Source organism: Rhinopithecus roxellana, chromosome 3 (genome assembly GCF_007565055.1).
Source record: "Rhinopithecus roxellana isolate Shanxi Qingling chromosome 3, ASM756505v1, whole genome shotgun sequence".
Classification (NCBI taxonomy): Eukaryota; Metazoa; Chordata; class Mammalia; order Primates; family Cercopithecidae; genus Rhinopithecus; species Rhinopithecus roxellana.
In genome coordinates, this window is record NC_044551.1 from 118,967,720 (window position 1) to 118,995,327 (window position 27,608).

At 39.1% G+C, this 27,608-nt stretch overlaps 1 protein-coding gene across 1 annotated transcript in view; it reads left to right on the forward strand.

Moving 5' to 3' along the window:
• Nucleotides 1-303: 303 nt before the first annotated feature.
• Nucleotides 304-27,608, forward strand: part of FBN2 (fibrillin 2) — a 275,257-nt gene continuing 247,952 nt past the window's right edge. The window contains exons 1-5 of the mRNA XM_010359875.2: nucleotides 304-1,199; nucleotides 2,073-2,155; nucleotides 7,795-7,893; nucleotides 10,775-10,870; nucleotides 19,535-19,630. Coding sequence (XP_010358177.1) covers nucleotides 946-1,199; nucleotides 2,073-2,155; nucleotides 7,795-7,893; nucleotides 10,775-10,870; nucleotides 19,535-19,630 — 628 coding nt within the window. The 5' untranslated portion in view covers nucleotides 304-945. The remainder of the gene's footprint in view (nucleotides 1,200-2,072; nucleotides 2,156-7,794; nucleotides 7,894-10,774; nucleotides 10,871-19,534; nucleotides 19,631-27,608) is intronic.

The following is a 27,608-nucleotide window of genomic DNA, read 5'->3' on the forward strand; positions in this document are numbered from 1 at the left end:
TTCCCAAGTCCCTCTTCCAACCTGGCCTTCCTCTCGGGCTCGCCCCCCTTCTCCCCAATCTCCGTCTTCTCCCCTCCCTTCGCCCTCCCCCCGTTCCTTCCTCTTCCCCTCACCCAACCCTCGCTCCCCTCGTTCCTCGGCCCCTGATCTCTCCCTTATTCTGTCCCCGCCCACTCTGCGCCGGCCTCTCAGTCCGGGTTGAGCCCCACGTGTGGACGGCCGCGCCTCCACTGACAGCCACCGCCCGCCGGCCCGCCCAGCGCCCAGCCGGGCCTCTAAAACCCCCGCGCCGCGCCCTCCACCGCCGCATCTTCTCCAGCGTCCAGCGTCCCGCCCTCTCTCTTGCTGGCCGCACGCCCCGGCCCCGCGCACCTCCGCCCGGCTCCGCAGCCGCTGCCCGCGCTTCGTTGCCCTGTGGGACTCCGAACGAGCCCAGAGGGAACCCTCCTCTTCTTTTGGGGACCACTTTTGTTTGCTTGCCTGTTTCTTTCTGGTGACTTTTGCAGCTTTCCAAGATCCGTGCCCGGAGCGCACGGGAATCCGCCGAGCTCTGCGTGCAGGCCCTTTTTTCTTTTGAGGTTCACATTTTTTTAAATTTTACGCCAGGGCTTTTGTAATTTCCTCCCCCGCCCGCTGGCGGTCCTGGAGTCGCTCGGGGCTTTAGGCCGGTTATGCAACGTGTACCGCTCAGGGCTGCGGGCTGCACCTCCGCCGCGCCTCGCCGCCCACTGCGCTAGACCCGGCGCCCCGCGTCTGGCTTCGCGGGCAGCCAGGGGGCCGGTGCTCTGTCGGGGTCTCCAGCTAGAGCAGGCACCCCGAGCCCGAGGGAGTCCCCGGAGCCGACGAAGGGCTTATTAGACCTTGACTTTTTTCTGAGCATCGCAGATTTTGTCTTTGATCACTCCCTCTCCGCGGGTCTAGGGCCGCGCGCTTTAAGCGCCGGCGATGGGGAGAAGACGGCGGCTGTGTCTCCAGCCCTACTTCCTGTGGCTGGGCTGTGTGGCGCTCTGGGCGCAGGGCACGGCCGGCCAGCCTCAGCCTCCTCCGCCCAAGCCGCCCCGGCCCCAGCCGCCGCCGCAACAGGTCCGGTCCGCTACAACAGGCTCTGAAGGCGGGTTTCTGGCGCCCGAGTATCGCGAGGAGGGTGCCGCAGTGGCCAGTCGCGTCCGCCGGCGCGGACAGCAGGACGTGCTCAGAGGGTAAGTGGGCAAGCGGCCCCGCACCTAAGGCTCCGACTTGGGGGAGGGGGGAATCCTCAGTTTGGCGGCTTTCCGGCCCACTCGGTCCCTGACCCTTTTGCTGGAGCCTAGAGCTGCAGCCCCCTTCGCCAGGACATCCAGGAGCCAAAGACCCCCAGGAGCGCGTCCCCCTTTTCCTTCCCAAACCCGTAGCGCAGCGGGCGGAAAGCCCTCTCTCCGGGGGTCGGGCGGCGGATGGTTAGGGGGCCTGGGGATGCGGAACGCAGAGCGTGCGCAGAGCCCGCGGTGCGGGAACAGGTTCTGAATGTGGGGCGGAAGGCGGGCCTGGGTCCGCCTGCTGCAGGGGCCGGAGGAGCCTGCTTGCTCTCCTCCGTCGGGGGCGCAGCTCGTGAGCCTTTTGTTTGAGGACGTGTGCAGGGTTCACAGCTCACCTTCTAATCGCCAACCCGAGCGCTCCACCTTGCGACGCGCTTTCCTTGACACGTCGGGGCCAAAGTAACAGTTGATCAAGAAGGAATGGATTCGGAAAGGAGGGCAAGGATTCTTTGGAACGCAATGGTCCCTTTGTTCTCTGCATCTGGAAGCTAGAATAGTAGCAAATTATATGTTTCCATGTCTCTTTTCGCCCTTTAAAAAGGCAGGCAAGGGACGACAGATGAAAGGCAGTGTTTAGACGTTTCTGACCCTCCTGCATTCCAGCATCTAGCTCTTTTGCTTCCACGTCTGCCTCCCAATCCCCAAGAATTTGAAGTGTAATTTTGATTTGTTTTTTTGTCCTGAAATCTACTCGCTCGGGGCATTGCTTACGAAGACCGTTTATATGTTACTGCACCCCTCTCCCTATCTATGTGTGACCGCGCTTGTCCATCACAGGCCCAACGTATGCGGCTCCAGATTCCACTCCTACTGCTGCCCTGGATGGAAGACGCTCCCTGGAGGAAACCAGTGCATTGTCCGTGAGTGCTTGGCAGGGATCGCAGCTTGGGGCAGCGAGCTCGGCCCTATCTCCAGCCGACCTCTTGCACTCAGCCATTTGGACGCACAATTGCCTTTAAAATCGAGTGATCACATTGCACCGATAATCGGGACGCGGCCCCATTTGAATAGTGGGGAAGACGCAACCGGTTTGAGTCAGTTGAGACTTCACTTCTAGACTCTGTTGAAGGGCAATAATGATAAAGGTTTCAAAGATAACTGAAAGTTTTATCTTTCTATGTTTATTAATACAAATTGGAAGAGGAGTGGAGCAATTATTGAGATAACTCAAAACCACTTTTTCCGTAAAAAAATCCAGATAAGACCACATGTTGTTATGCAGATTATCAAGCTTTTAACTACGAGTGAGGTTTAGGCCTTAGGAAGATCAAGGTTTCTTAGGCATTTATATAAAACCGCTTTCTTATTTCTGGTTTTATCTCAACAACGACATAACCTAGATAGGAAAGGAGCATTCGCACGGGTTTAGTGTTGACCTAAGTTAACAAACTTTTAACTCTTACAGAGGGGCTTGACTGTTTTTTTTTTTTTTTTTTTTTTTTTTTTTTTTTTTTTTTTACTTTTTGGAAGACATTTGAATTTAGAGTTTCCAGACCCCAAACCTCAATAGTGTGCAGTAGATTTCCAAAGTATGAATCTTAGACCTTGAAAAATTCTGTATCTCTGACCTTAAAAGTTTTGATTATTTTATTCTGTTTCCAAAGTGTATAACCAATTCTCCACTTTCTAATTGGAGAGCTCATTAGTTATTAGCCTCATAGCTGTAAATTTGTGACTTGCAGTGTGACTGGCCTTCTCCTGTGTGTTTATGTAGCACAATCACATTTGTCTTATTGGGAGGAGAGCCAGGTATCATAGACAGCACGTTCATTTAGATCCAGTCTTGACTTTAGATTGACCTCCATGTTCTCCAGGGAAAAAATAATTATGCAACTGTGAACAGAGAAAAAGGGCAAGCCGCACTAACCAAGGGATAATAAGGATGTAGTAGCATTTCTGACTCTATATTTATTGGTTTTGTGGGTTTGAGATAGATACTTAATGTAATTTCTGGGCAGTTTTTTAAAAAGGGATGAAATCTCAAGTGTCATAAAGACTAATTTCTTCTTATTTTTTCTACCTTAAAATCCCACTATCTCCAATGGCAAAAATAGGAAACAACTGTATCATTTAAAGTGACTTATAAATATTTTAAACAAATCTTCTGATTATAATAAGCCTTTGCTTTATTTTTTAAAAGAAAAAGTTCTGCATTCTTTTCTTTCCAACACAGAAGTCATATGTGAGGCATTAATGGAGGGTACGTTTACTCTTTCAGGCCAGTAGGGCATTACCATGGCTGCTTTAAACTTACACGGTTTTTTAGAATCCTGAAACAGCTAACGTCACTCATCGCACACCTGCCATACTAGCTGGGAGTGACTTAGGCACTGCGGAAAGTCTGACTCACTAAATGTAATGAATGTGACTGCCATTATTGAGTTGGAGAGCAGCCGAGGAGGAGGGTTTGGTTCATGGTACGTGTTGAAAATCTGTAAAGTCAGATTTTATTGGATCAGTGTGGAATGGGAATTCCAGAGAGCACAGCCTTCCAGAATATTTGCAGTAGAAATATATGTATGGCCCACTGATCATTGGTAGAAGATCAGCTTTGAAAATCTTAGGGTAACAGTGACTGTTGTAATCCGCATTTTCCGATACTTGAAATATTTGGATGCTTGTGAGATACATTGGAATTTGCATGTATCAGAAATCTATAAAAAGTAAACTTTGAAATGATCTTTATATCTACAAGAAACATTTATAGCACTTGTATCAAGAAGTGTCTACAAAAATACTTCTCATAAGCACATCTAAAAATTCTAGTACCTAAGATTATTAAACAGTGCACAAAACAGGAAGAATGTAATACCTTTATATTCTATTGCACGAGTCTCAATTAACGCTAGCAGCCTGCATTCAATTCAGTAGTTCATTTAGTCTGACATTTAAAATGATCATATGTAGAGGTAATAAATGAAATAAACCAATATAAACTCAAAATCAAGAATTTTAATTCCAGGCCTTCCTGATGATAATGAATTAAATTATTATATTTATTGAACTTATCTGTATCACGCCATTTAGCAAAATAAGTTATCTGAGACAATTTACAAAAAAGAAAATAAGTAAAATACAAACAGAAAATCAAAACCAAATATTAATTTTCTCATACATTTGTACCTCAGCATTCTGTTAATATAGAAAAATAAAAAATGGTCAACTTTTTTGACCATTTTTTGACCATTAAAAAATGGTCAACAGGATTTTAATGTTTGACTTTGACAGGCTTTTTAAGGAGAAGATATTGAAAAGAAACTATAATTCTCCAAGTTCTGGAAACCTAATGCATTTTGATTTGAGTCTCTATGTTTTGTTGGTATTGTTCTTAGTTGTAGCCTAGAAAAATTGCTGAAGTACTTCCAAACTTGCAAATATTCACTTCCAAAAGCGCGGAATTGACTTTCTCACCTTTTTTAAAAAAAATCTTCTTAGAATGTGAAGCAATGAAAAAATTTGCTTATTTATTTATTGTGAAATTATGCAATGAATAGTATTTTGATCAATATAATAACAGTGGGATGAGGTTGGCTGGATTAATAACATTTGAGACCTGAGGAAATGTCAGAGCATTCCAATATAACTCCCTTATGTTATGCTACCAAATGAAAAAACTGGACTCAGAAAGGCTGTGGGTTTTTCTGGAGCTCGCAGCGGATCAATGGCAGAGTGACAACTCAACTTCAGACCTTTTGGGTGCTATGTATTCTTTACCTGGCCATGTGACTTCTCACAGCATCACTGAAGTCTCAGCCCCAAGGTCCTGTCTCCCTCTCCCTCTGGCATTTCTAGGTCTCATAGTTTAAGTAATTGTGGGAGGGAGAGATACTCAGTAAGTGTACCATAGTCTGAGGCCTGTGTGGGGCAAAAGGGCCTCAGCATTCTTGCTTCTTATTGGCTCCCAGATACAAAGTATATACCTGTATCCTTGACGGATAATTGCCTGAGAATGCTCAGTCTGCAGCCCGTCAAACCTTCATTTGGTTTGGAACCCAGGTGGGGGTACTTTGAGTCTCCTCTCTTAAGCCTAGACTAAATATTGGCCTTCTAGGGGAGGAAAGAAATTTGAAATAAAACAATGTTTTAATGCACATTTGTCATTGGAAAGTTACTGGTGATCAGAAACTGTAGTATATTTTAAGAAGTAAGAGTTGACTCCATGGCAGGAAACATATTCTTACCTAAAAGATTTTTATCTTAAATCACAGTATTTGACACATTCACTTTTTCTTTTTATTAATTTGAGACAGGATCTCGCTGTCACTCAGGCTGGAATGCAGTGGCATGATCACAGCTCACTGCAGCCTTAACCTCTCGGACTCAAGCCACCTTCCGACCTCAGCCTCCTGAGTAACTGGAACTATGGACACATGCCAATGTGCAAGGCTAATCTTTTAAAAAGAATTTCGTAGCGATGGGGTCTGCCTATGTTGCCCAGGCTGGTCTCCAGCTTCCGGGCTCAAGTGATCCATTTACCTAGGGCTCCCAAGGTGCTGGGATTACAGACATGAGCCACCGTACTCAGCCCACTATTTTCATTGATAAGAAGTACTAATGCTGGTAGTAGTGTATGGATGTCAGAAGACATCTTGGGGAAGAAAAACAATTAGTTTACTTCTTCAGGAAATGCTCTTTACATTGTTGAGGGTCCTAGACCTCTTTGAAAGTTGTGGGACCTTTTCCCTAGCTACAGCCAGTTTCAGGGCATTTCCAGACTGTCTCCTTGTCTTTATATATCCAGTCATGGCATGAGCATTAAAGTACACAGCCCTTGTGCTGAAAGAGAGAATTCAGTTATGGTTATAGAGATAAATCTCTCAGCTCCTAAATGAACTGTCTCTAAATATGGGAGAGACTTCCCATTCGAAGCTACTTGCCTACAAGTTTGGAGTATCTGTGGTATGTACTGTGTCAGTGGGCCTAACATTCTTTGCTGTGATGACCCTCATACCTTTCTGTTCATTGGAGGTCAGCTGCAGGAGGCTTTGACTCTCCCCACCATAAAAATGCCACAGAAGCTTTTCTGAGCAGCAGGAGTAAGCTAGGTTGTGGAGAAAATATGGAAGGAGAAAGGCTGTAGGAAGGAAAGAGGGAATTATTGAGGGGACCAAAGATTGATCACAGGGTATGTCAGATACCAGCCCAGAAGGAATGTGCATGGAACGCTTGAGGCTTGGCCAAGTCATTAGGACCAGAGCCTCTGGTTCAGCCAATTTCATGTTCTCTGTCTCCTGTGAAGGCTTTTGCATAGTGGGCTGTGGTTTCTCTTTTCCTGCAACTCTCCCAACTACCTAGAATCAAGACTGTCCTCTCTGGGTGAATTCTGCATTGTAAACTCTCAGTCTTTAATGAAAGAGACAACCTGTATTGATAAGACAATTGAAGATTTAGGATTATGCAAATTTTTTCCTTATTGCAAAGCTTTAAATGTTTATTATAAAAACAATAATCCATACATAAACCCATCATGCAGTGAGGTCCATTGCACTGTTTGGTGAAAGTTCTTTTAGACCTTTTAAAGTCAGTAAATACATACACACACACACACACACACACACACACACACGTATTTTAAACTTAAAAGCCTGTACTTTATTTTATTCTACCATGTTTTCATTCTGTAACGTTTACTTATATATGACTTCATTTTTATTTATATTTTTCCATAAGTTATTGGGGTACAGGTGGTATTTAGTTGCATGAGTAAGTCCTTTAATGGTGATTTGTGAGATTTTGGTGCACCAATCACCTGAGCAGTGTACACTGCACCATATTTGTAGTCATTTATCCCTCACCCCCTCCCACTCTTTCCCCCAAGTCCCCAAAGTCCATTGTATCATTCTTATGCCTTTGTGTCCTCATAGCTTAGCTCCCACGTATCAGTGAGAACATACGATGTTTGCTTTTCCATTCCTGAATTACATCACTTAGAATAATAAGTCTCCAATCACATCCAGGCCTCTACAAATGCTGTTAATTCATTCCTTTTTAATGGCTGCATAGTATTCCACTATATATATATTATATATTTCACAGTTACATATGTGTGTGTGTGTGTGTGTGTATATGTAACAGTTTCTTTATCCATTTGTTCCACGATTTTTCAATTTTGAATTGTGCTGCTATAAACATGCATGTGCAAGTATCTTTTCTGAATAATGACTTCTTTTCCTCTGGGTAGATACCCGGTAGTGGGATTGCTGGATCAAATGGTAGTTCTACTTTTTCAGCCACTGTGGAAAACGGTGTGGAGATTCCTTAAAGGATTTATGCAATTTGAACCAGCTTCATTTGTTTACATGTTATCGTAAGGATACCTGTGAGACTTACTCCCAAGTCTACAATGGGTAATTTTATTACGTATCTGAAGTTAGACATTGACATCATATATTTTATCTTAGTTTTTCAGACTTTTTACTTTTCAATACAGCTTTCTTGTTTTGTAAACTATGGTTTATTACATAGTTATTCATTCATTTTCCTATTGTGCTTTCTACAGCGATTTGTAGAAATAGTTGTGGAGATGGATTTTGTTCCCGTCCTAACATGTGTACGTGTTCCAGTGGGCAAATATCACCAACCTGTGGATCAAAATCAAGTATGTTTCTTACTTGGGGCCTTTTCACTGCATTTTTCTTGAGCTTTGGAGTAAATGCTAAAGGTCCTTCTCAAAAAGGATATAAATCCGTGATTATTTTCCTCACATACTAGGTGTGTATTAATCTTTAGAGTAAAAATCTTCAGTGACTTAATTGTCGCCTTAAGTGGGTGATGGTTTTCAATAAGAAAAATGCTTTAATTCTGGTGCAGGAGCTGTATGTCTATGCAGAAACAGTTTAAGAATTCAGTGAAGAAGTAACTCTTGGTGAATAATAGCTATGACCTAACTAGGTTTTTATTCTGTGCCGGGGGGTTTTAAGTGTTATTATTTTAGTTAATCCTTACATCAACGTTATGAGATACTGTTAATACCCCATTTTACAGAGTAGCAAAGTAAAGCACACATAATTTAATTAACTGGCCCAAGGAAACACAGACTTGAATCCAGGTATTCTGATGCCTAAATGTGTAGTCTCAAACACTAGGCTATATTTGTTGCCTTTGCTTAACAGGTGTTTTGTGGGCTATCTAAGGGGGAAGGAGAAGAGAACTCAAAGGCAGCATATGTTTATTGAGTACTTACCAGATACGTTACACATATGGACCTATTTTGCTTCACATGTATTAACTGCCAACACCTACGTAAGGTAATTATAACTGTGGACTATGATTGTGTGATTCATGATCCAATTAGAAATTGTTGGGTCCTTAAGGTTGAAGATTAATCTTTTAGCCTAGTATTTAAGATAACATTATAACAAGGCAGAAGCAAGATTGTTTATTTAATTGCTCAATAATTAAATGCTTTTTAAAGTCTTGCCTCAAACTAGTGTGAAGTCATTATATTTTTAATATGTATTTCTTCAAAGTTTCCCTTAACGAAGGTAATATAGAGTATGTCTGACTCAGGAATAAGATTCAAGATTCATACAACAAGTGTCATTGTCTTCTGATGAAACTCCTGATGAAAACTCTCTTAATTTCACTTTCTTTGAATCTGCCATTTCCCTAGCTTTTTAAAACCTATCATTCAAATTCATCATGATTTCTTGACCACTTTAACCAGAACATTTCATCCCCAACTTAACCTGAACCTCTCTCTCTTGCCTGATTGCCTACAAGATACTGTTGCCCATATATTCATTATCCTATCCTTAGTTTTCTCATATTTGCCTTGGGCAAAAAACCCAATCCTAGAGGAATTTTAAGATTCAGTTTCTTAATTCCTCTACCTGGGAGCTGGGACATTCTCTGGGCCACTCTTTGTGGTATATAATTTAGCATGGAATCTGTGCATTCATTTGGCCTTGGGCAATGAGTTCCTTCCATTTCATCAGGAACTTTTCTAACCCCCTCAATCATCATCCTGTGGGACCTTATTAAAGCTTTTGGCACTACTAATCACTATCTTTTTGAAATGCTGTTTTTCATTTTTCTTTGAAACACCCTTGACTTTTATAATTCCAGTGGCCCTCCGTGCTTCTTTTCTTGATCATTACTTTTTATTCTTTTTTCTGTATCTTCATCAGTCTTTCATTCGAGGTTTAGTATTCCTGAGTACTGCCCTCCCTGGGTGAACTCATTGACATATATGTTTTCAATGACTACCAATATGTTGATAATTCATAATACTTATCTACACTGGAAATCCCACCACTGACCTCCACACTCATATGTTCTCCTTCCCGTTTGACATCTCCCCTCAAGAAATAGCAAGCAATTGAAACTTAGTAGCATGTCTAAAAGGAAACTGAATTTATTGCTGACCACAGGCTACTTGAACCACAGTTCCTCCTGCCTCGGCAAATGGCTCTGCCATCCAGCCGGTGCTTAAGTAACTGCTGCTTCTCTTTCTCTATGTCGACTCTTTGAATAAGTCCTGTAGGCTTTACGGGAAAATAATTATCTCAGATTTATCTTTTCCTTTCCATCTCCACTGCTACCATGTGGTGCAAGCTGTCCTCATCCTTCTCCCAGACTCTCGCCCTCTTCAAATCCATTCTCTGCAGAGCAGCTAGAGTAATCTTTTAAAAATATAGATTACATCACTTCACTCTCTGATTTAAATCCTTTCAGTGACTCCCTGTTGCATTTGGGATATAATGAAAACCCTTCGGTGGCCGAGGACGCCCTGTGTTAGCTGATCGGCCTCTGCCTGGGTCTCTAAGATCTCTTCCCTGTCTGCCTCTTTTTAACCACAGGAATCTCTCTGTTCTTCAGAAGAAACCTTTTACCATCCTAAGGTCTTTTGATTTGCTGGTTCTTCTCTCTCTGAAGTTCCTCCTTGGTACTTTTAATATCTGGCTCATTCTCATCCTTCATATCTCAGTGTAAATGTCTCCTCTAAGTGGTCTTGTCTGATGCTGGTATCTAAGCTCCTTCTTGGCTCCAGGCTAGTCTCCTTCACAACGGTTTACTTCAAACAGTTTATCACAGTCTATAATTACTTTGTGGTATTTGTTTACCTGTGTTTTCCATAACTCCCTGTCGGAATTTCAAGCTCTGTGAGGATAGCCTTCAAGTCCATTATGACAGTACTGCACTGAGCTGGAATGATGGGCACTCAGCTCCTGCATTCTGAATGGAGACAAAAGTACCTCCTGCTTGCCAGAAACTATGCTGCTAGTCACCTTCTGTTTATTTTTTTTTAACATTGAAAGTGTTTTAAATGCATCCTGAATAACATGTTATCACAGATATGCCCATGTGTGCACTTATAAAGAAATAATGAATAAAAATATGTTTGGGTCATAATATTTCCTTCTGTAAGATATAATTGTCATTGAATTGGATAATTGAGTTTATAGTTTTATAACCTCTCACATATACTATAGTTTTGGTGACTGATGTTTTTACTTTTTTGTTATTGCTCTTTGCAGTTCAGCAGTGCAGCGTGAGATGCATGAATGGTGGGACTTGTGCAGATGACCACTGCCAGTGCCAGAAAGGATATATTGGAACTTATTGTGGACAACGTAAGGGACATTAGAATCAACTTTATTTATTAGAAATCATTTGATTTGCTGGATATTTCCTATTAAGTTATAATTTAAGGTCTCATAAATCCTGTGATCTTTTGAAAAAACAATTATTTGTTGTAAACCTTACCTTAAAACTGAATTTCTAATTTTTATTCTGTAAGAATTTTTCTAATTCTTTTAGAATTTTGTGCTTTAGAGCAGTGATGTTCTTGAATAGTAACCAGTCAACAACTGGTAACTAGTGCTTTGGCAAATGTGACAATCTCACAGATTTTCTGTTATTTATTTGTCTTCCTTTATCTGGCTCCATAAGACATGTATACTTTCCTGAAAAAAAAAATGAGCAAGTTTTCTCTGATGTATCTCTTTCCTTTTTACTTCTTCTTTCCCCCCCAGTTCTCTCTTTATACCTATGATTTTTTAGAACTTCTCAAAATTAACCACAGGAGAGCCAATCTGATGAATTATCCTTTGTTCAAATATGTTTAATACTAAGATACAGGGTGATGAAATGATTTTTAAAAATCAGATGTTATTCTGAAACAGGGAGCTGTAACCCAGCAAAGCTGGTCCCTTCACTGGGGAATGCCCTGTATGAATCAAGAAATAACCTTTTAGCAAGAGTGTAAGGATTGTAGTTTCTGGATTGTGACACATCACTGGGGAACATTTTGGGTAGTATTCTCTAAACTGGGATATTTTGGGGAATTCACATATTTTGAAGTAATGTCACTTTATATGACATTAAAGAAGTGTGATTTATGAAATTGAATCACAAATAATAAGTACCTTTTTACTTTATTTGCATTTTTACCTGATTTAGACTGTAGGTTCTGTGCTCATCTTCAAGGCTTCTTTAAGGATTGCTGGTCTCTTTTTCATACATGGAAAAACCAAGTCTTAGGTGTAAAAGAATATCTAGCTTGTTTTCAGTTAACATTATTTTATTTTTGTTGCAATAAAAAATTTTTTTAGATTGTGGTAAAATATACCTAACAACATTTACAATTTTAACCACTTTTAAGTGTATAGTTCAGTGGCATTAAGTCCATTCACATCATCGTGTAACCATCATCACCATCCATCTCCAGAATTATTTTCATCTTGGAAAACTGAAACTCTGTACCCATTAAACAATAACCCCCATTTCCCTCTCCCCTGCCCCTGGCAACCATCATTTACTTTCTGTCTCTATGAATTTGACTACTTCAGGTATTTCATAGAAGCATAAGCATGAAGCATTTGTCCTTTGGTGACTGGTTTATTATACTTAGCATAGTGCCCTCAAGGTTCATCCATGTTTTAGCATGGGTCATTTCATATTATTTCATTATATGAATATACGACATTTTGTTTATCCAGTCATCTTTTGATGGACATTTGAGTTACTTTCACCTTTTGGCTATTGTGAATAATGCTGAAATATATGTTTGGGCCCTTGCTTTCAGTTCTTTTGGGTGTATACCCAGAAGCGGAATTGCTGGATTACATGATAATTGTATTTTTAATTTTTTGAAATGCTGCCATACTGTTTTCCACAGAAGCTGCACTGTCTTCCATTCCCACTAGCAGTGCACAAGGGCTCCACTGTACATGCTTGCCAACCCTTGTTGTTTTCTTTTTTTCTTTAAATAATAATAATCATGCTAATGAATGTGAAGTTGTATCTCGTGGTTGTTGCAGTAATTTCCAAGGTTTTCTTCTAGTTAAGGTGATTATGGTGATTATAGCTTTCTATTTATAAGTCCTATAAAGTTTTCTTTAGAATAATTTTATGTAAAATAGGAGTATCCATTTAAAGAAAAATATTCTGTTAAGGTCAGGGGTAGGCCAACTTTTTTTGTAAAGGTCAGAGAGTATATATTTGATACCGTGCTTTCTCCATTGCAAATACTTAACTCTGCCATTGTAGTGCAAAAGTGACCATAGATAATATGTAAATGAAAGAGCTAGGGTGTGTTTCAGCAAAATTGCATACTTTATAGATGCTGGAATTTGAATTTCATACAATTTTCACTTGTGACTGAGTATTATTTCTTTGATTTTTCAACTACTTAAAAGTGTCAAAATTCCTCTTAGCTCATGGGAAGTACAAAAGTAAGCAGTGGTCCAGATCCAGCCTTTGGGCCATAGTTTGCAGATTCCTTGTGTGGGTGGTTCTCAAGTATGACAAGAGGAGATTGACTGAAGTTTGAGAAATGGAGGATGAATAGAAGGCAAGAATAGGAGGGGACCAATGTATTAACTTCTGTAGGCTAGGGTTGGCCAGGGGAGACCAAGAAAGAACTGGACAACAGTGGAACAGACAAATGCAGCAGAGTTTCTTGTTCCATGGATGATACTACTTCTATATTTTCTTTGTACATTCAGGTGTTTCCTACATTTTTTACAACAGTCTTCTATTTATAACCAGAAAAGAAAGACAGAAGTCTATCACAAACACAGTATTCATAAAAAGATAGATTGATATATATTTTTAGGCCTTAGAAAAGTGTTAGGAGATCTGATTGTAACTCTGTTTTGCAAAGTTCCATAACCAATGAAGAGACACATCTATCCTTGTTGAAACACATCCTTTTGCTCTGTAGAGGGAAAAATGAAAATTAGAATCACAGCAGAAAGAGCCTTGCCTTACCTCAACTGATCTTTCAGAGTATTTGCTCAAATCTATCCTGAAATTAGTTGTCTTCAGTCTGAATTAAGCTGCTCTCCGTGCCTTGGGCATACGTGTGTACGTATGTATGAGGGTTGTACAGAACACGCTCTAGTGGGTGTGTCTCTTCTTCTTCACACAGGAATGGGAAGACAGGAGATGGAAAGGACTTTACTCTTCTAAAATGCTTTGATGTTCTTCCACCCCTGTGTCAGATCATATTTATGTTACCACATTTTCCAGTGAGAGGAAAGGCAACGTAGAAAATCAGCATATACTGAACATTTGTTCTCTAGATTTCTTGTGGGATGACATCTTCCTTGTCTGATATTTATCTCAGGGGTAATAGAACATATGGGGGAAGCAAAATGTGTAACAAGCATAATTTATTTGTCAGCAATTAAGAAGGTAAAGGTCGGTGAAACCCCATCTCTTCTAAAAATAACAACAACAACAAAAAATTAGCTGGGCATGGTGGCGGACGCCTGTAGTCCCAGCTACTTGGGAGACTGAGGCAGGAGAATGGCGTCAACCCGGGAAGCAGAGCTTACAGTGAGCCCAGATGGCGCCACTGCACTCCAGCCTGGGCGACAGAGCGATACTCCATCTCAAAAAAAAAAAAAAAAAGAAAAGAAAAGGAGGTAAAGATGTGATAACTAATAGATTATCAGCTCAAGGAATGGTGTAAGGAAGATGTTTTCCAAGTCGTCTTATATGGAAAGAGTGTTACAGTACTGAAAGCAAAGAAGCAGATGGAATATTTTTCAATTTATGAATCCAGAAAAGTCTTGGAAATAGGATGCTTGCTAAAATGAACATTATAACACATTTAGACTGCTTAGCTGCTTTCCTGGAAACAGACAGCACTTCTTAGAAAGCATTTTTCCATTTCATCCATTTCATTCAGCAATGTTGATTCACTACTGTGAACAGGTAAGATGATATCCTGGCCACATATTCTGGTAGAAATGACAGTTAATACTAAAAAGGTAAATACCTAATCCACATTTAGATAGTGAGAAGTTTTAGGAGAAGAACAAAGCGGGCTAAGGGGGAAGAGAGTCTGGGTCAGGATTAGCAGTTGTCTGCTATTTTACATCGGGGTCTCTGAGAAGGTGACATTGAAACACAGACCGAGTCTGTGCTTTTAAATCTATGGGAAAATTATTCTGGACAAGGGAAAAGTAAATTTAAAGGACCTGTAGTGGGAACAGACTCCATGTATTTGGAAACAGTAAGATCCATGTCCCTGGAGGAAAGTGGGGAAAGGGAGAATGGTAAGAATTGAGTTTGGAGAGGGAGTTGTAGGCCTTGTAGGCCAAGGAACAAAATTTGGACTAGAGCTTAAATATTATAGGAAGACATTGGAGCATTTTGAGCAGTGGTGTTCTGTGATCTGGTTGACATAAAAAAAAAAAATCACCCTGTCTGCTGTGTTGAGCCTGGATTATAACAGAGAAAAGGAAAGGGCCATGTAGGAGGCTACCACAGCGGTGCTAGTGAACGATGCTGCAGCTGTAGTCATTGAAGATGTGGTAAGTGGTTGGATTGAGCTTGTATTTTGGAGGTATACTCTGATGGACCAAGCATGGTGGATTTAAAAACATAGAAAAAGTAAAGATCAAAAGTGACAAGGAGAGAGTTTTGGTGCAACTCCTGGATTACTAGCGATGTCATTTCCAGATATGGGAAAGATTGTATAGGGAGTGGGTTGGGTAAGGAGTGATGGGGCTGAGGGCAAGAGTTTTGTTCTGGATTCATTATATTGAGAAATCTGTCAGACTTATAAGTGCAAAGATCTATGAACTCTGATCTTTCGAGAGAGGCTGGACATGGAGATATAAATTTGGGAGCGTATAGACTGAATTATTATATAGATAATATTTTAATCATAGGCCTAGATAAAGATCATTAGGAAGTTTTTGTAGCTAAAGAAGAGAGTTGAAAACAGAGACCCAGTTCAGTCCAACATTGTGAGATGGAGAAGAGGAAAAGAAGCCAGCAAAGACGAGTGAGAAAGAATGGACATGAGGATGGAATGAAAACTGAGTGTGGTATCCTAGAAAACAAAGGAAGGAGGCAGCACCGATAGTAAAGATTTATATCTTCCTATGTCAGACAATAGGCTTTTGTTTCTTTCCTCTTGTTAACATTTTAACTTGGTTTAGAATGCTATTTTTCTAACACATTTGTGTAGAAATTACAATCATAATTTCAGACTTTACTTACGCCCAAGTGTCTGCATCTCTGCTGAGTTGTAAAGTAGTCTAATAAAAACGTGTACTTGACATGTTACCTAGCACAAAGTAAGTGCTCAGTAAATACCTGTTGAATAAAAATGTTCTCTAAATATCTGAGCTTCTACAGTATGCAACCAACCCACACAAGGAAAATAGTGTTTTCCCCTTCGAAGATTTTGGAGGGCAGCTGAGAAACCAGCTCATATTTCTATCTGTAGTACATCTTTTGCTCTCTTGCCTTTCACGCCACTGTCATGCTAGGTGTAAGCATAGTTTTCTTCCTGAGTGGTCAGCGTTCCTTCTGTGGTGGAAATTTAGGCATTTTCAAATTTTTTTTTCTGACTCCAGTTGAAATGTAAGTTGCTGTTTCCATTCTTTTTTGTTACAAAAAAATGTTATTTTGTAAAATACCTTTCATCATCATTTATTTGAAAAAAGGAAATTCACTATTTTTGTTTTTTTCTTCTACTTTTATCTGTATTTCCTGCTTCTCTTCTTTTGCTCTTTAATGTGAACTTTGGCTGCTGCAGACATCTTATCTTACAGAACATTTTTGTACAAATGTTCTGTAGTTAAAAGAGAAGGGAATTAAGAATGTAGAATACCTTCAGCGTGCAGCCACTATGCACTTTGTCTCATATGCTCTTTTATTTAGTCCTCAAACGTCTGTAGGGGAGGAACTGTTAAGTCTCTTTTTGCAGACCAGGAAGCTAACAATCAGAGAGATGGTGTGGTGAGTAAGTGCTGGGGACAGCAGAGCTCATTATCTGTTCACTGCACCATTCTGCCTCACGAAGTACTTGAAAAAATGCTGTGAAATGTTGATGTGCGAGTTTGCTGAGTTTGTGCAGTCTATCAGATGCCACAGTAGGTGACGGGGATTCAAAGGCAAACAGATCTGGTCCTTGTCCTGAGGGAACCCACTCTCACATGAGAGACAGAAATACAAGCAAATGGTTATATCAGTGGCCCTTGATCTTTTTGTTCATAGGATCCCTTTACATTTTTAAAAATTATTGAGGTCCTCAAATGTCTTTTGTTTATATGAGTTCCATCAATATTTATAATGTTAGAAATTAAAATTGAGAAATTTAAAATATTTATTGATTCATTAAAAGTAACAAGAAACCCATATTACAAGTTAAGATAAATATTTTTTATAAACAAAAACTATAATTTGCAAACCTCCAAAAATCTTTAGTGAAAAGGGAGGCATTGATAATCTAACCTAGACAGATTAGATTAGCTTTAATTGGTAATGGGCCAGCTCTTTCTAGGAGAAGCTCAAGGTTCATCCAGCCTTGTTCTACCTGGGAATTGGAAACTCTGCTTTGGAAAACCTGGGAGAAGCCCTTCCTCCATTTACCGGAGGTTGTGTTCTGAGTGTTACAATTAGTGTGTACGGCTCTTCCCCAAAGGCTGGCATCTTGATGAGTGATGAGAGAACACATGTGGGAAAATGACTGTAATTTAAATTTCCTACAGCTCAATAGCATTTAAAGAAAATTCCACACATTTTAATTGATCGTATTACTTTGGACTTAGTATTTTGCAGTATATGCTTTTAACAATTGATTTTTTAAATCTTTCTTTTAAAAAAATTTAATTGTATTTTAATTTCTGGGATATATGTGCAGGACATGCAGGTTTGTTGCATAGGTAAACGTGTGCCATGGTAGTTTGTTGCACCTGTCAACCCATCACCTAGGTATTAAGCCCTGCATGCATTAGCTATTTATCCTGAAGTTCTCCCTCCCCCTGCCCTCCCCAGACAGGCCCCAGTGTGTGTTGTTCCTCTCCTAGTGTCCATGTGTTCTCATCGTTCAGCTCCCACTTATAAGTGAGAACATGCGATGTTTGGTTTTCTGTTCCTGTGTTAGTTTGCTGAGGATAATGGCTTTCACCTCCATCCATGTCCCTGCAAAGGACATTATCTTGTTCCTTTTTGTGGCTGCGTAGTATTCCATGGTGTATATGTGCCACATTTTCTTTATCCAGTGTATCATTGATGGGCATTTGGGTTGATTCCATGTCTTTGCTATTGTGAATAGTGCTGCAATGAACATACGAGTGCATGTAGAAATCTTCAAATCCTGGCAATTGTTTCTATGGAATTACTGCACAGAATGCTCTGATAGGTTTTGTTTTTTCCCACCTTCCCATCCATCTTTATTTTTTTCATGCTCCTTGTGGCCTTTTTTCCTTTTCTTTTCTGCTTCGTATTTACTTATATTTCAAGTCTGCCCATATTTCAAGGCAGTGATGAGTGGGAAGTGCTATATAGGACTCAGCTGGAGACAGGTGAAGAAGCAGAAAGATGTGGTTCCTAGGGAGCTGTACTCGTGCAGTGACACACAGAATCATGCCTTTAATTGAAGTGTAACTGTCAACAAATGCCTCTGAGGCCATTGGCACAGTGATTCTTTAAGGTCAAGATCATCTTTTATTTCCAAGTGCGTTTTGGTCTTCTGACCATTATCAGCAGAACAGAAATCACTCCATGCATTCTGGAGATGATAGGCAGTCTATCTGGTTCAACATACCTGATAAGGAAATAGCAGCATTACTGTGCTACTAGATATCAGTATACTTATTGAGTTTCCCATTTTTGATATGTACCTCACTTGAAGTGCTTTGCCCCCCACTTTCCTTTAATTTGAATAATCAGTGTCCTTCATCTCCATTTATGGATACAGGTCATAGAATATAATCCTCTAATTCATTTGTGAGGACAAATGTTTCAATTGGGTGGGTAGATTGGGAGACATACTCTCAGTATCAGTATTTTCTCCTGGAGGAGACGTGATTCTTGAATTCAGCTCTCTTCATTATGGATCATGGGAATACTAAGGTTCCAAGGATTCTAGAGAGTGTGATCTTTTAGGCTGAGCCGAGCTGCAGTGCAGAGCAGTGCAGTGTGGAGAGGGGAATGGTTCAAGTTGACTGGCTCCCTCTGGGCTCATGGAACCCTAACTCCTGATCTCCCAGGTCACAAGGCTAAAGGAGCAAAAGAGAGTGTGTGTTGCGTGTTTGTCAGCATGACTTTGAAAACATTTGGATTGTGAGTTAATTTTATATGAAAGAACATATTATGCTTACACAGTTTTTTTTCCCTTTCTTTTCTTCTGTGACCTGCACATAGTCTACACATTGGTTACTTCTTTTGGCATTTTATAGCTAACATTGATGGCATTTTCCCCCCTTTTCTTGGTTTTGCCCTTCCAGCTTTACCTTTTTTCCCCCTTTGCTTCCTTTTCTTCTCTGAATTTTGCTTTTTCCCTTTATTACCATATCATTTTTATTTTTTCTTACTACATTTTCTCCTCCTGCTCCTTTCCTGTGCTACCTGGATCAGCCTCTTTCTTCCTTCATTTCCGCATATTTTATTCATTCCTTACCGGTGAAAATATAGATTATAGGGTTAGTAGATGGAAATTGAGGGTTGAGTAGTTACATTCTCACTAAATGAGCATGAGAGCCAGTGAATATGATTCTGATTAAAAAAAAAAAAAAACCTTTTACCAAACACTTGCTGAACAGTGTGATTTACATGATGTGTGTAAGCTTTTGTCTGAATATACTTAAATATATTTACTTAAATTTAAGATGTGAACTTTAACCTGTGTAATTTACACAAGTTACAGTTTAATTTAATGTAATTTACTGTAATTTAACATAAGATCCTTTATGGGCAGCATCACTGCACTACTATATTGTGCTTGGAGACTGGCTATATAATGAGCTTCTTGCTGTTTTTGTATGCAGCTGTCTGTGAAAATGGGTGTCAGAATGGTGGACGCTGTATCGGACCCAACCGCTGTGCTTGTGTTTATGGATTCACTGGTCCACAGTGTGAAAGAGGTAAGAAGACAAATGAGAACCTCACTTTCTGAAGAAGTCTGTTTTATTGTAAAAATGTGCAATGTTTTGTTATTCAATGAAGATTCTGCTAATGAAATCGTATTTTTACTCTTCTTTGATTATGTCTCTAAGTTGAATGGTAAGATTTTGAGACGTAACTAATAGTGGCAGAAGCATGTCAACTTTTTCCACCAGTGAACTCAGTTTGGGCAGCCAACTCTGGTGCTATGGCTCTAGGGTAATTTTGAGTGAGTGGCTGATGGCAAATTCTAATAATGTGCTTAATTCAAATTAGGAGGCATTGTTGAAAGTACTGCTTCTGTTAAAAATGAAATAGTGTCAGAATATCCTTGGCTGCAAACCCCACAAAATCTGACATAAATTGTCCTAAGCAATAAGGAAATGTATAGCATTTCACAACAAAAAGTCCCAAGCTAGTGGGCCTCAGGTAGGATGTAATCAAGGCTTTTACCCTGTTCCTCTGTTTCTCTTGACCCCGCCCTCCTTTATGTTTCACTTTTTATCCTACTGTGAAGTTCTTTGTGCTTGTAAGATGGCTGTCAGCAGTCACTCAGGAAACATGTTTCCTTTTCACCTCTTGAGACAGAAAACATCACCTCCAACTGTGGACCAGCAATAGCCTCCAGAGATACTTTGTATGCTGCATGGCTTAAGGTTGAGTTTTAAAATGGTTCATGGCAAAGTGGGTGGTGGTGGTGGTAATATGTTTGATGTAGACTTACCAGGACCTGTCCTTGCAGCAGATGATTTAAGCTTCGCCAGATTCACATGGAAGGGATGATTGGGTATCTGAAGCCAATAGAGCTTCCTTTGGGTAAGAGAAAAGGGGTGGAGGGATGGATGCTAGGTAGGCATCCCACATTGTCCAACTTATTCATGTAAATGGTCAGTCAAGCCAATGTGAAACCAATTTACTTTGATTTGAATAGCAGTTAAACTCATGACCTATAGACTGCTGAAAATCTCTGGCATTGATCCCTCATTATGGATCATGGGAATATTTATGTTTCAAGGATTCTAGAGAGTGTGATCTCTTAGGTTGAGCTGAGTTGCAGTGCAGGGCAGTGCAGTGGCGAGAGGGGAGTGGCTCAAGTTTGCTGGCTCCCTCTAGGCCTGCGGAAGCCTGACTCCTGGTCTCCCAGGTCACAAGTACAAAGGAGCAAAAGAGTGTGTGTGCTGTGTGTAAGCTACCTAAAATAATGTCTTGATGGTAAACAGCTTCATGACATATCAAAGAAGTTAAACGTTATAAAATGTGATCAGTAATTAGCGCTGATCCATAACAGTAAAAACATGGTTGAGCTAAAAGTAATGTTGCATAATCATTCATTGTTATTTACATCCTCAGTGCATTTTTCCAGAGCTTGTTGTGGCATCAAGTTGTACAGAACTTTCTTTATTGTGAAACCAGAATATATGAAATTATGTCAATTAAATATTACAGATAAGTAGGGGTCAAGGTTTATATATGTATAGAGGCTTAGAGTTGTGAAATAAGCCTTATATTTTAAAAATTATACTCATTACCCTGACAAAACTTCATCTTGCTTTTCAAGTTTAATCTTGAGAAGAAACTGAGAAATTACAATTATATGGTGAAGTTTGAAAAGTAAAATATTTTTTCACATACAATGGATGTATATATACGTCAAGGTATTTTTATTATTTTTAATGTAATTGAGATTTCTTGGAACTGAAGTACATTCCACAAATGATAGAGTTTAATGTTACACTTAGGATGAATTTAAATGTCTTTACCAGATGCTTTTATTTGGGAAAGAAAAATTAAGTATGAAATGTTAGCATGAAAAGATAAATTATTCAGAATGGAATAACACACATTTCTTAGATAACGCTAAGTTTATTTGAACGTCGTGGAATGTAGAATAAATGTAAAATTTCAAACATGAATTGGTAGAGATGATCTTCATTGTTCTGGGAGTCATGTAAACTTGGTAGCTCTTTCATCCTGAAGCAGATTTCAAAGTCAAGTTGTAATTGGCAAAGAAATTGGGTGAGTAGTTTCAACTCAGAGGCTTCCAGGAATTGCGTCATTATTCTTCAACAGTTATTCATTCATTAGATTTGTTAGTCCTCATTAATTTCTGAGAATTCAATAAAGACTTCCATATATTTTACATGTACAGTAGCATGTTTTCAGAAAAAATGTAAGATTAATTAGCTAATGGATTACCCTTAGGGATATTTTTTAAATGTTGGTTTGTTTCTTAAAAGTCTTATTACTTACTACCCTTCAGATGGAAGTTCTAAAGCTTCGTTTCTTCCAAAGGAATTAGCAAGTTCCACTCTTAGATAGCAACCATGAACTTTAGTATTTTAAAGAGATGTTTTACATTGAATTTATACATGTGTAATAACCCGTTCTACAGAAAATGAAGTTCATAATTTTTTTCAAGAAACATTGTGTCTGTGTAGACACACAAAGAGTAACTCACTTATGTTGAAGTTAGTGAGTAAGCTCATGTGCCCTATTAATGTTTGAAGTTTACATATATATTTTAAAATTACTGAATTTCAAAATATATATTCTTTGTTCTCTTAACAAAAAGACCCTTGTAAAATCAGAGATATTTGTTCCTCCTTAATGTAGAACACACAATTTCCCTTTAAATTGGCCTCCTGGGATCAGTCATATGATAAAACGTGGCTGCTTTTCCAGCTATCTGGGCTTTTGGCAGACTGGTATCTAGACCCAGAGACTGACTAGTAACCAATGGCTGGCATGATTATGGTATTTAACTTGAGTCTGGGTGCTGGGTAACCTGAACTTCTTTGGAGTTCTCTTTTCACACTTGCTAATATGTACAATGACCTTTTATACTTAGCATCAAAAAAAAAAAAAAAAAAAAAAGAGTTCTTGTGACAACAGGCTAATTGTAAAATGCAGGCAGCTCATTTGTGGCCATGGCATATGAAGGTACTGAATTCTTTATGTATCTCTTTCCAAACAAATGTAATTTGAAAAAAAGATAAATATCTCACTTAATATACACTTGAGATTAAACAGAAACGGAGTCAGCAGTCGATGTTGAGACTCGATGGTTTTTTTTCCCTAATACTTAAAATGTGCCTTATGTTTTATCAGTAGAAACTTGGAGGGGTTGGGTAGACAAGAAATACATTTACCTAAGGAATTTCTGAACCAAACAGATGATTACTTGATCACAAATGTGGCCTGTCTAGAGTCCTGCTTTCAACTTTTTTGACTTAAAAGATTGTTGAAATCTTCTTTCGTAATGGAATTTTCTTTGAGGTTTATATAAGGCCCATCTGTTAGAAGTATATCCTAGACCCTTTTAAGTTATACATAAATTACTACTACAAATGGTTTTTATCATGTAAACATGACTTCCCTAAAATAGTATGCAAATTGCGTAAAATTTCAAATAATCTGGTGTTTAGTAACATTTCCTTTAAAGTGTACATTTTTTAGTACAACTTAAAGGAAACAAGGACTAGAAAATTACTTTTTAATTATTGACACTTTAAAGAAAAATGACTTTTGTTAATCTGCATCTTCAGTGAAAAAAAAGGGTGAGATCGAGTTGCAAATGTTAGAGTTCAAAACATCTAAACTTTCAAGCCTTCATGTAAAATGAACGTAGATTGATTTCCATTTAGGTTACCTTTTATGAAATCATCCAGTTATAGAAACTAATGCGTGAACCCAGGTCTAAAAGTGTGCTGAGAAGGAGTTACTCCATCTCTGCCTGAATATCTCTGGTCAGGGGCTCTCACTCACTCACCCCATCACAAAACAGTCCTGCTCATCATCAGAGTCCTGCTTGCTGGAACTATGCATTATTCTGCTGCTGTCCAGCGAGGACTTTTAGCAGATGTGTAAGATCCCATATAGTCTAATTTAGTGGGAAGATGATGATGACAACTTCTCTAAAAGGAGTCAACCACCACCTGCCACTCAGGTGTCCATGCTGGCAACTTGGCATCTAATTGTAAACTCTTCAATTATTGCATAGGTTTTTATTCACTCACCCACACTTCAGGAAGTAAAGTAACTGTAGTAGCCACTAAATCTACTTAGACCTTACCCAAATCCTCCAAGAGTAGTTGTAAACATGGACAAATTTCGGTTTTCCTTAATTCTGGGAATACTGTAGACCCAGACTCAAGTTTGTTTAGAAATAACTGATATACTTGTTAACCCAAAGGACTTGGAATGTATTATAAAGTATACAGGGTGATTGTACAGCTTATGAACATTCAAGTAACATAGCAAATTAGTAGTATGACCAGGAATATAGGGAATATGGTGAAGAGAACAAGCTGGTATTACATAGAATTCTGTACACAGTGAATTTGATACTTTCAAGAAATGGATAAAGAATGTTTTTAAGAAAATACGTTCCATTGTAGTTTTCTGTTTTAAAATGTATTGCATGTTTATTATAAAATAATTTAGAAATAAAACAAGATGAAAGACAAGAATCCAATTATTCATAACTCCTACACTTAGGATTAATACCATGAACATCTTGGAGACTGTAACTTGAGCCATTTTTCTACTGCACATGCATGTAGTGTTTACAAAAAATGGGATCTTTCCATTCTTACTAGAATTTGCTCTTCTGTAACGTGAAATGTCCTTATATCTTGCTTCTCCTTTTGTGTTATTAAATATGCTACAGATTGTTATAGTTGCACTGCACGTTGTAATAACACAAAAGGAAAAGCAAGATGTAAGAGTAAGATATAAGTGCTTTGGAGTGTTTGTTTACTTCTATTTGCCTTTTTAACCACAGATTAGAATATACCAGAGTGTAACTAAACTAATTTTTAAAATATTTCATATTTATTCATCCAATATTTGTTGAGTACTGTTAAAGTATTAGGTTAAGTACTTGGAACTTGAATTATAAGAAAAACCAATATATACTTCTTTTTTTTTTTTTTTTTTTTTTTTTGAGACGGAGTCCCGCTCTGTCGCCCAGGCTGGAGTATAGTGGCCGGATCTCAGCTCACTGCAAGCTCCGCCTCCCGGGTTCATGCCATTCTCCTGCCTCAGCCTCCTGAGCAGCTGGGACCACAGGCGCCCGCCACCTCGCCCGGCTAGTTTTTTGTATTTTTTAGTAGACGGGGTTTCACCATGTTAGCCAGGATGGTCTCGATCTCCTGACCTTGCGATCCGCCCGTCTCGGCCTCCCAAAGTGCTGGGATTACAGGCTTGAGCCACCACGCCCGACCTGAAAAACCAATATATACTTCTTATTAATGAGAAACAAATTATTGAAAAACTAGTCATCTACTTTACACACGAGGATGCAATAAGACACAGTAAATACCATAATAGGAGTAGGAACAAAAAGTAGGAGAGCTCGGAAATGCTCCCTAATGCAGGACAAATTACAAAAGTCTTTCTTTCAGTCAAATGAATGTAGAATGGAAAAGCATAGCTTACTACAGTGGGAAAAACAGTATCAGACTAATTCCTGTGATATATCATGATTAAATCTTATACTAACATTATTTAAACTCCATAATTCATGACCAATTACCTTAATTACTAAGCTGATATTTATTTTGCAGAAATAAAATGTCTCTCTTTTTCTTGCGCTCTGAAGTTTTAGTAGAATGAAAATTACAATAAGCAGAAAGAGAATGTTACCAACTACAGATGTCAGACTCACATGTACCCTCAGGCACACACACATATTTCTGCACTTGTGAGGCCGTTAAGAAGAGCACTTTATAACCTTGCACTCTCTAAGCTAAACTTAGCCTTAAATGGGCATCAGAGAAATGCCAAAAGATCTGTGGGAACTTAACTTTTTGGCACTGACTCAGATGATACCCTTATCTTGAATGCCATTAAGAACAGAAGGGAAAGAAAATTAGAGAAGAAAAAGCAACAGTGGGAAGTGGAAGAAAAAGAGGGGAAGAAGAAAATGAAGACTTGATAAGAAAAGAGAGATGTAATGCTAGACGAGAAGTGGAGACGCTTGGTGTTGTATAAAGGAAGGACTTAAATCTGGGAGAAAAATCAATTCACTGATTGATCTATCTGGGAGAGGCCAGGCTTTCACTTCTTAATCCCTGATTTAGGCCTTTGCTGTTTAGATCAGTAAAATAAGATTGAACTTTTGGCAGCCCAGTAGATCCTGATATTTTATTCTCTTTTGAACAAAAGCAATGTGTATTTCATTTATTGCAGCTCTTTCTTTGATTTTGGTTTATCTACCTAGAGGCAGGGAAACCTGCGATATGAAATACAAAGGCTAGAATATTTTACATTTTTTATCTCCATAAATATTTTTTCTGTTTTCCTGTTCTAACATGAGATTAAAAGACATTAGAGGTTAAAAAATTGGTGTAGAAACGAGGCGAAACTACCAGACACACACAAATTAAATGTAATCAGATGTGATTATATAGAATTTACTCAAAAGTAATTAAATCAGATGTGCATGTATATGGGGGAAGTGATGTTAACAAATACCGTATATTTCAAAAATTACAAATTCTTAAATAATACCTGTCTCCAGGGGTTTCAGATAAACAGTTGTGGGCCCATAATCACCTCATAGATTCATTGGAAAGATTAAAAGCAATAATGTGGTAAACACCTGACACACAATAGGCAGTGTGCCTGACACATGGTAAGCTTCCACTAAGTGTTACTTGTTGTATTTTTAGAACGCAGGCTGTAGTTGAAATCAAAGCTTAATATTAAAACCTGTGTAACTTTAGAAATGTGATTGCCCTCTCTGATGCCTGTTTGTACATATATAATACATATCTATTATGTTAACTTTGAATCATTTTTGTGAAGATTGAATGATATAATGCCTGGCATCCAATAAATGATATAAATAATGGTCATCAATGCTAATATCTTTTTAAGAGGATTCCCCTGTTATCAAAATGATAAGATGTGGTGGCTGGTTATTAGAAATAGAATATTTGAAAATGGACTCTCAAGGGGGAGAAAAAAGAATGTTATGACCTATTTAAGTCGTACAAATAAGGCTTAATGATGTTTTTATTGACAGTGGAAAGACTTGGAATAAAGTGGATACTTTAAGAGAAGTTCACAATCCCGAGATGAGATTTAAATGAGAAATGAAGTGCCGTGGCCTGTGTCCAGCACCAAGTTAACTGCTCAATAAATGATCAGCTATGATTTAAAAAGTAAAGCTGAGATCTGATATGCTTTTTTTTTTTTTTTGAGATGGAGTCCCGCTTTGTTGCCTAGGCTGGAGTGCAGTGGCGTGATCTTGGCTCATTGCAACTTCTGCCTCCTGGATTCAAGCGATTCTCCTGTCTCAGCCTCCTGAGTAGCTGGGATTACAGGCTTGCGCCACCACACCTCGCTAATTTTTTTGTTATTTTAGAAGAGATGGGGTTTTGCCACGTTGGCCAGGCCGGTCTCAAACTCCTGACCTCAGGTGATCCACCCGCCTTGGCCTCCAAAAGTGCTGGGATTACAGACGTGAGCCACCGCGCCTGGCTTGATATGCTCTCTTAGATAACATAGTCCTGTTGGGAGAGAGAGAGACTATTTCAGGATCTCTGGGACATCAGTTGTGAACAGCATAAGTTTCACTATTTTACCTTTTGTGGGATTTTTGGTAGCATTACAGATTGAGTGGAAAATATTGTATATCATTATCACGACCTTGCTTTTTATGCAGTTGAATTAGACCCTACTTGTTTTGACACGTTTTTATTGTAAATATCAGTGTTCCTATTAGCAGTTACTCATTACTTAACTGGTCTTTTGAAAATGTCTTAGTTTGCCCTTTTCCTCTACACAAGTTATTATTCTAAGCATTTTACAATGTAACTTATATATATGTGGAGTTTACTTAAGCCAAGTAGTTGTAATCTATAGATTTGCATATTGCTGAATCCGAATGAAGAAGTAGGTCAGAGAGTTTTTCAAACAGTACAGAGATCAGTTCATATGTGATGCTTTCCT